At 39.9% G+C, this 8,945-nt stretch overlaps 1 protein-coding gene across 1 annotated transcript; it reads left to right on the forward strand.

The window, feature by feature from the left end:
* The first annotated feature begins 3,025 nt into the window (after nucleotides 1–3,025).
* TEX43 (testis expressed 43) lies at nucleotides 3,026–6,872 on the forward strand. Its single transcript, XM_047774484.1, has 3 exons — nucleotides 3,026–3,149; nucleotides 3,683–3,791; nucleotides 6,628–6,872. Exons 1-3 carry the CDS (start codon nucleotides 3,037–3,039, stop codon nucleotides 6,835–6,837), a joined length of 432 nt encoding a protein of 143 aa, XP_047630440.1. The 5' UTR covers nucleotides 3,026–3,036; the 3' UTR covers nucleotides 6,838–6,872.
* The last annotated feature ends 2,073 nt before the right edge of the window (nucleotides 6,873–8,945 follow it).

Below are 8,945 nucleotides of genomic sequence, written 5' to 3' on the forward strand. Positions count from 1 at the left end.
TAGAGACTAAAATTAAGTATACTAGTGGCTCTTCCCACTTACTTGTTTGTCCAGAAGTAAATAAACATCAGAAGCATTTCAAATAAGTATTGTTTCTTAACGTTATTTTTGACTTCTTATTAGTTACCTGGGTCATATACTAAATTCTGAAAATGATCCATACCTACATAATTACAATACCATTTAAAAAATTCCCAGTGGTGGCCTGCCTAAGATTGTTTTACCTTATGTTAAGGAAGTTAGGTATTAAAAATGTTTTGTCTGCATGATGTTTTAAAATTATTCATTTTAATTTAAAGAAATAAAGATAGTTTACTTAAGATAATTCTAAGAATTGACTATAGTTTTCAAAATAGGCTAAGCAAAAATATGTAGGAAGCAGTTAATAACTTTTCTTTGCAGCAATGTACTTGAAGTCTTTTCAGTAGTTTCTGAAATACATGATCATTGAAGTTGGATCTAAGTAAGCAAGGAAAGAGGAAAGTGGTTTTTGGTTGCTTTTTGTCATAAGAATGCAAAAATAAAATTGGAGTTTTGGCAGTCTTTAATGGGTTTCAAGCGACTTTTTTAATCACATGTTCAGAGTTCCCGTTGTGGCTTAGCAGTAGCAAACCCAGCTAGTATCCCCCACCTGCTCAGTGGGTTAAGGATCCAAAGTTGCTGTGAACTGTGATGAAGGTTGCAGACCCAGCTAGGATCCCATGTTGCTGTGTCTGTGGTGTAGGCTGGTGGCTACAGCTCCAATTTGACCCCTGTCCTGGGAACTTCCATATGCTGCACCTGTGGCCCTAAAAAGACCAAAAAAAAAAAAAAAAAGTCGTAGAATTGTTATAGTCAAGGAAAGAAATATTTTAAGTAGGTAACTATTTAAATATTGTCCCTGATATTTAACCTTTTATTTATTTGAAGAATTTTTAAAAATTGAAGTACATTAACTCACAACATTACATTAGTTTCAGGTTTACAATGTAGTGATTCAGTGTTTTTGTACATTGCAAAATGATCACCATGGTCCTTGAGACTGTGAGGTGATTTTAAAGATATAGCATATTAGGAAAGATAATTAACATTCAGAAATAGAAATGCCACATACCCATGTAAATACTGCAAATTTTTCTACTGAAAGTTACAAGGTTTTGTGTGTGTGTGTGTGTGTGTGTGTGTGTGTGTGTTTTGGGTTTTTTTGTTTGTTGGGGATTTTTTTGTGGTGGCACATGGAAGTTCCCAGGCCAGGAGTTGAATCAGAGCTGCAGCTGCCCTACACAGCTCGTGGCAACACTGGATTCGTAACCCACTAAGCAAGGCCAGGGATTGAACCTGCATTCAGATTTTTGTTGTTGCTTTTTAGAGCCGCATCCTTGGCGTATGGAGGTTTCCAGGCTAGGGGTTGAATCAGAGCTACAGCTGCTGGCCTACACCACAGCAACGCAGGATCCGAGCCTTGTCTGTGACCTACGCCACAGCTCACCGAAACACCAGATCCTTAATCCACTGAGCAAGACCAGGGATCGAACCTGCAACCTCATGGTTCCCAGTCAGATTCATTTCCACTGCACCATGACAAGAATTCCTGCATTCAGATTTTTAACCCACTGAGCCATAAGAAGAACGCCAAAATGACAGTTTTTAAAGGTTGTGAATGCCTGAGGCTACTTCATATTCAGTGGATTGCCCCTCCTCTTCACCTGCACAGATTTCAAACTTATATATAGAAACCAAGCCTTTGATTTTTAAGGTTATTTTGACTATCCAGATCTAGGAATATCTCTCACAAACTATTGCCAGATATATATATATATATACTCAGTTAGTCCTCTCACCAAACTGCAGTATATTGCAGTCATCCTTCCTGCTCAGCCTAACATTTCCCTATTTAGGAAAATGTTTCCTAGTTAGGCTCTTGGACTAACAGCTATAACCCTCCATGTCTGGTCTAGAAATTCAAGTGCTCAGCCTCACTCATTAACCTTTATTACAATGAGTTTTGGGAGTTCCTATTGTGGCACAGTGGAGCCGAATCCAACTAGGAACCATGGGTTGAGCGTTCGATCTCTGGCCTCTCTCAGTGGCTTAAGGATACGGCTTTGCTGACATCTGTGGTGGAGGCCGCAGACACAGCTTGGATCTGGTATGAGCTGTGGTGTAGGCCAGCAGCTGTAGCTCCAATTAGACCCCCCAGGCTAGGAACCTCCATGTGCCCCGGGTGCGGACCTAAAAAAAAAAAAAATGAGTTTTGTAATCTAAAATACTCAGCAATATAACTCAAATCTTAGAGGATAAAATGTATTAAATTGGTTTAGGTTTAGGCAAGTTTGATTTATTCTCTTCAAGTGTATCCAGGTATTGAATGAAACAAATGGGACACATAACAACCATGTGTTGTATTTAGAGGGAAATCAGCTAAGGGTAAATAGTGTTAATACAAAGTGATTATTTGTGAATAATAATTATTTAGTCCAATATAGTTTTCTAGGATCTTTGTCAAATTTGTAGTATGTCTACAAGCATTCTCATTTTTCTAATCGTTCATGATAAGAATGGTGGTATACTCAAAGGTTATTTTAAAAACTGAAAATAGGAGTTCCCGTCATGGCGCAGTGGTTAATGAATCCAACTAGGAACCATGAGGTTGCAGGTTCGATCCCTGGCCTTGCTCAGTGGGTTAAGGATCTGGTGTTGCCGTGAGCTGTGGTGTAGGTCGCAGATGTGGCTCGGATCCCGCATTGGCTGTGGCTCTGGTGTAGGCAGGCAGCTACAGCTCCGATTCGACCCCTAGCCTGGGAACTCCATATGCCACAGGAGCGGCCCTAGAAAAGGCAAAAAGACAAAAATAAAATGGCTAAAATTAAAAAAAAAAAAAAGAAAAGAAATGGCTGAATACATTTAAAAAAAAAAAAAAAACACTGAAAATAGCTCTAAGTGCCACGCTTAACTGCTAGAGGAACTGCTGTGGGTTGCTATGAAGTTAGCAAAACATTGTTACATCTGAGGCAGCAATAGCATCATAATTAGACCAGTAGGTTAGTGAAGTTCTAGATGAGAATTCCTGTCCTACTGGCAGTCATGACTTCAGGCAAAGACACTTGGCCTGTCTTACCTAAACTTAACAGCAACTCTTCTGAGGAGAATTTATATAAGTCTGCTCATAAGTGAGGACTTAATGGTTCTGGGGCTTGGGGTGGAGTTTTGGGAGGTTTTGTTTGTTTTTTATCATCTTGGAGCCACACAGATGAGGACACTTGGCATCGGTATAAAAAGTTGTATGTTCCAGAGCCAAACAATATGAGTGCAGGGAAAGCACGTCTGACCTGAGTGGAGGGCCTGTACTAAATTCAGAAGTTAAACTCGTTACTGTTTTTGGTGACCAGCCAGAAATTCCTTTAGGCTATGAGTAGGCCTGAGACACATGATGGTGGGCTGCCTTGCCGCTTCAAATCAGGCCAAAATGCACATCATAGCAAATTGTAAAGGACAGATATCTAGCCCACATGTTTGATCTTAGTGATAACTCGGGGATTTAATGGGTTGGTTATCTACTAGGCGACCCTCAAAGTGACGCAGCTCTGTGCTGGGGTCTGAACGTCAATGGGCACAACAAAACTGCCTTCATTCCCTAAAAGGACGCTAAAATGATTATCTTTAGCTCACAAGATGTCTTTTTTCTTGCTTTCCTAATTTTCAGGTTTGAGGCAATTCATTTGCCACGGTTTTCATTAAAGCAAGGGCTCATCCCAAGATATTATGTAATGCCTTGGAAAGAAAATATGAAATTCAGGAAGGTGAATCTGAAGGTATTTTCCTATATAAGGATTTATAATTTAAAAATTAAGATCTATACTATTTAATATTTTCTGTGACTAGACATATAACTGCAAAAGCTATTTGGAAATTTATTTTTCATTTTTCCCAGCTTTATTGAGGAATAATAGACAAATATGACTGTGTGTATTTAAAGTTACAATGTGATGATTTGATATACATTGTGGAATGATTATCAGTTCACGATAATTAACACATTCATCCCCTCACATAGTTAAGTCTTTTTGCTTGTATTGAAACTGCTTCAGATTATCAAGATCAAGAGAATTAACACATTCATCCCCTCAGATAGTTGTCTTTTTGCTTGTAGTGAGACTGCTTCAGATCTACTCTGAACATCTTTCAAGTATGCAATACTGTATTATTAACTATAGTCACTGTGCTGAACATTAGACCCTTAGAATTTTTCGTTTTGTTTTGTTTGTTTGTTTGTTTTGGCCACACTCGAGGCATGTGGAAGTTCACAGGCCAGGGATCCAACAGGGATCAACCCGAGTCACGGCAGTGGCAGCACTGGATCCTTAATCCACTATGCCACAAGGGAACTCCTAGCCTAGAACTTATTCTTTAAACTGGAAGTTTGTGCCCTTGTCTTATTTTTCTTTCCCCCAGGCCCTGGTAACCACCTTTCTATTCTGACAGCAACTATTTGATGTGCCTTCTCATAAACTTGTAAGAAAAAGTTAAATAGTATATAGTCAAGGAACCCAATCACAAAGTTAAAATAGATAAATTGAACAATTTTAGAACTATGTGTCTACCTTTTCCTCTACCTAATGCCAATTCACAGTTGTTAGGAAGCTCATCAGAAGTTGGCACCACAAAGTCTCCACTGTGTCACAGAGTGTTAAGAATCCAACTGCAGCATATCAGGTCACTGCAGAGACACAGGTTCCATCCCCAGCCCAGCACAGTGGTTAAAGGGTCTGGTGTTGTTGCAGCTGTGGCTCAGATTCAGTCTCTGGCCTGGCCTGGGAACTTCCATATGCCACAAATAGGGCCATTTAAAGGAAAAAAAAAAAAATTACACTTGGAGTTCCCATTGTGGCTCAGTGGAAACAAACCCAACTAGTATCCATGAGAACACCGTTTCAATCCCTGGCCCCGCTCAGTGGGTTAAGGATCTGGCGTTGCCGTGAGCTGTGGTGTAGTTTGTAGCAGAGGCTTGGATCCCGAGTGGCTGTGGTGTAGGCCGGAAGCTGCAACTCTGATTTGACCCCTAGCCTGAGAACGTCTATGTGCTGAGGGTGTGGCCCTGAGAAGCAAAAATAAAAAAGGAAGAAGTAGGCACCACTAATATTAAAGCTACAGTCAAAGCGTATATTTTTAGAGTTGTACCGCACAGTCAAGTTGAGAGCTAGGGCAACAGTTTGGCTAGATTCACAGATAAGACTTCTTAGCCATTCAACACTCCTATTCAGTAGTTAATAGTTTCAAAACATTTTCCAAATTCAGATTGACCATTCACTTGTTTCTTTAAAGGAGAATAGAATATTTTGTAATAATTAGATTTTAAGAGGATATTTTAGGTTGAGATTCCTACAAATGTGTTCATATAACTAATTTGCAAATTTCTTTTTGTCTTTTATTTTTTTTTCGGGCCGTACCTGCGGCATATGGAAGTTCCCAGCCTAGGGGTCAAATCAGAGCTGCAGCTTCCAGCCTACACCACAGCACACGGCCACACCAGATCCTTAACCCACTCAGGGAGGCGAGGGATTGAACCCGAGTCCTCATGGGTACTAGTCAGGTTTGTTAACCACTGAGCCACGATGGGAATTCCGAAGAACCGTTTTGAATGCATTAAAACATTGTATTATTCTTGACCTTACTCTTTAGAGCTATAAATTCAGTATGATGTTTTCCTAATTTTTTCCCTTCTGCAACTTAATTGACATGGCCTAACAATTTTTAAAATATAATTAGGGACTGGCATATGGAGCAGTCTACCTTACAGAGTAAAAGTGAAAGTGAGAATTAAAATGAAGTGAAGGTACACTAAATTCTAGGTATGTTTTCCTTCTAATATCATCTCTAGCATCTCAAGATGATATAACAAATGATATTAGGAGTTGGTAGGTGCGAACTATTACATTCAGAGTGGGCAAGCAGTGAGGTCTCGCTGTATAGTGCAGGAAACTATATCCAATCACTTGTAATGGAATATGATAGAAGATAATATGAGAAAATGTATATATAACTGTGTCACTTTGCTATACAGCAGAAATTGACAGAACTTTGTAAGTCAACTATAATTTTAAAAGTTTTTAACAATGAAATCACAGCATAGGAGAGATGGAGCTACACCCGAAGACCAGGCCAGACTGCTGTTCAGTAGCATGCAAGAATAAGAAATAGATATACAGTTAAGACAATAACCTCGAGTAGCTGTTATTTATCCAGAGCAGTTTCAGTAATAGCTGCATACTATAGAGATATTTAACTTGGTAGTTGGCAAAAGCTTTTTCATTCCCATATAATGTTTTATTCAACGCTCAAAAACTCCCTTAATATCCCATTTTATATTGAGAAAACTGAGTCTCCTGATGGGTAAATGACTTGTCCTGTCTAAGTAGGATGCTAAAGTTCCTTAATCTATCTTTTTGGGCCCCAGTTCATAGCACTCACTCTTACTGGTGGTCAGAAGACACCAGAGATCATTGCTTTCAAAAAAGGGTAGTGCTTTGCCCACTAGACCTGCTTTCTCAACAGGAACAGTTAGAAAAACTATTGGGCAACATCCATCTTAATCTAATTAAATGATGTTTGGTGTGATATATAGCAGTTTTTTTTTTTTTTTTCTCTTAGCATGCAGAAGCATGTAGGATCCATGCCGGCCCTTTAGAAGATACTCTGTTTTTGAATCACAGCGAAAGGCTTTGCCATGGGGAGGACCGTAAAGTCGTCTCGAAGAAAGGCCCACCAGAAATAAAAATCGCAGATATGCCTTTGCATTCACCTCTTTCCAGATACCAAAGCACTGTGATTTCCCTCGGCTTCAGGAGGCGACTGGTCTGATGAAAGAATAAAACGATAAGAGTATTTCAGTCTCTCCCTCTCTCTCTCCCATAAATGTTTAAGTCCTTGTACATTTGTATTTTGCCTACAGTTTATTCAGTTTGTTCAAGGGCTATAAGTCAAAGCGTACTTTTTACATTATAATAGCTTAGAAGGGAAATGGACTTTTAATAAGGGAACTCCTGATCTTTACCTGTTAGAGATATTGTGATATTATAGAAATGAGAGGTAAAAATTCTTCAAGGCCTCTGTAGTTAACAAATTTCAAATAGAGTATTTCATCAGCAAAGGGGAGCTTAAACCCTTTGTGTACCCTCATCAGTACCTTGCACTTTACTGAGCCTCAGAGGAATTTCATCTGATACATAAAATTTGGAAAATTGAAATAGAAAAAAAACAAGGGAGAACATATTTAAAGAGGAAAAAACTATCTTTGCCAGGGAAAAATTAAAAGCCATCATTAAAGCACTTTAGAAAGCATAGACTTTGGAATTAGGCTGACCCGGGTTTGAACTCTGACTCTACTACTAACTGTGGCTTCAAGGAAGCCCCATGTACCATATCCCTGTCCCTCAGTTCTCATCTGGAAAATAGTCTGTTAGTTGTCATATAAAGTGCTTAGCATGACACTAAAGAACAAAGTTTGGATTTTTATTAGGCCTGTGGATAGACATATGGATTGGATTTTGAGTTAAATTTTGGCCATATCATGGCTAACTTATTTGCAACGTAGCTTTCTCCAAGAGGAAGAATAAAGGAGGAGCAGGAAATAGAAAATCCCCTCAAATGGGAGGAGGAAGTTTCTTCACCCACCATCTTGGTTTTAGGTACCTTTGCTAAGAAAAAAGAAAAAAAAAATCACATTTCTAATTTCTTTTAGGGACTAGGCTAGAATTTCTATTCTGAACTGCATCATTCAAATAATTGTCTCACCAGGAGTCTTACATGAATCAGTCGAGCTCTTCATCTACCCGACTCTTATCTTTTCAGACCTACTCTTTTCTCCTGACTTTATTCCCAACAGTTACCTAACATCAGAAATTACCATCAACTAAAAACGTCTCCATGTTCTCGTTCTCTGTGTCTTGGAAATCACCCTCTCCTCCCCCAAAACCATGCAATCGTATGTGTTCCTTGTAGGTGGGTTGTGGTGTCTTTAACAGCTCTTGCCTCTTTCATTCCCATGAGGAGTACTCTCCTCCTTGTACCATGTGTCTTATGATAATGTTCCAATTTGTTGCCCCTTCTCTCAGCTTTCCCATAAATATATGGAGACAGTTCAGTTAATCCTTCATGTTGTTACTAGAGCCACCTGGCTAAAGTCTCCTGTAATCCTTTCCTCTTCCTGCTCAAAAATCATTCATGAAAAGTTCTGAAGTTGGATGTGGTGATGGCTGCACAACAGTTTGAATGAACTTAATGCCACGGAATTAACACTTTTTTTTTTTGCCTTTTCTAGGGCCACTCCCTCGGCATATGGAGGTTCCCAGGCTAGGGGTCGAATTGGAGCTGTAGCCGCTGGCCTCCGCCAGAGCCACAGCAATGCGGGATCCGAGCCACATCTGCGACCTACACCACAGCTCATGGCAACACCAGATCCTTAACCCACTGAGCAAAGCCAGGGATCGAACCCCCAACCTCATGGTTCCTAGTCGGATTCGTTAACCACTGTGCCATGACGGGAACTCCAGAACTAACACTTTGAAAGGGTTAAAATGGTCAATTTTATGCCATGATCACACCCACAAAAACCCATTCATGATCCACACACCCAGAGCATAATGTTATAAAAGGACGGTCGCCATCTAAGCCCACTCAATCTTCATCAGTAGCGTATCTGATGATACTCCAGAGTACCGGACAGTGAAAGGATGGACATTGGTAGTCTTGCTACCCATGACATGGGTACCACCATCCCACACACCTGCACTCATGCTTCTTTCTCTGAGGTTGTTTCCTTCTGACATCAACAGGCATAGCCGGTGTTTCACCCAGATGCCACCTTCTGTTTTCCCAAGCCTGTCTGACATAACCATCCAGTGACCTCTCCATTCAAAGCCGAGCTCAACTGTGTTTTGTCCATCTTTCAGATTGGAAATAACCCCCTC

The sequence above is a fragment of the Phacochoerus africanus genome, chromosome 4, assembly GCF_016906955.1.
Source record: "Phacochoerus africanus isolate WHEZ1 chromosome 4, ROS_Pafr_v1, whole genome shotgun sequence".
Lineage (NCBI taxonomy): Eukaryota > Metazoa > Chordata > Mammalia > Artiodactyla > Suidae > Phacochoerus > Phacochoerus africanus.

Bases quoted from the DNA above. Each gene is read 5' to 3' on its own strand.
- TEX43 (XM_047774484.1), top strand. From the start codon at position 3,037: ATGAGAATTCCTGTCCTACTGGCAGTCATGACTTCAGGCAAAGACACT. The intron at 3,150-3,682 runs GTGAGGACTTAA...CCTAATTTTCAG, and splicing joins TTATATAAGTCTGCTCATAA to GTTTGAGGCAATTCATTTGC. The intron at 3,792-6,627 runs GTATTTTCCTAT...TTTTTCTCTTAG, and splicing joins TCAGGAAGGTGAATCTGAAG to CATGCAGAAGCATGTAGGAT.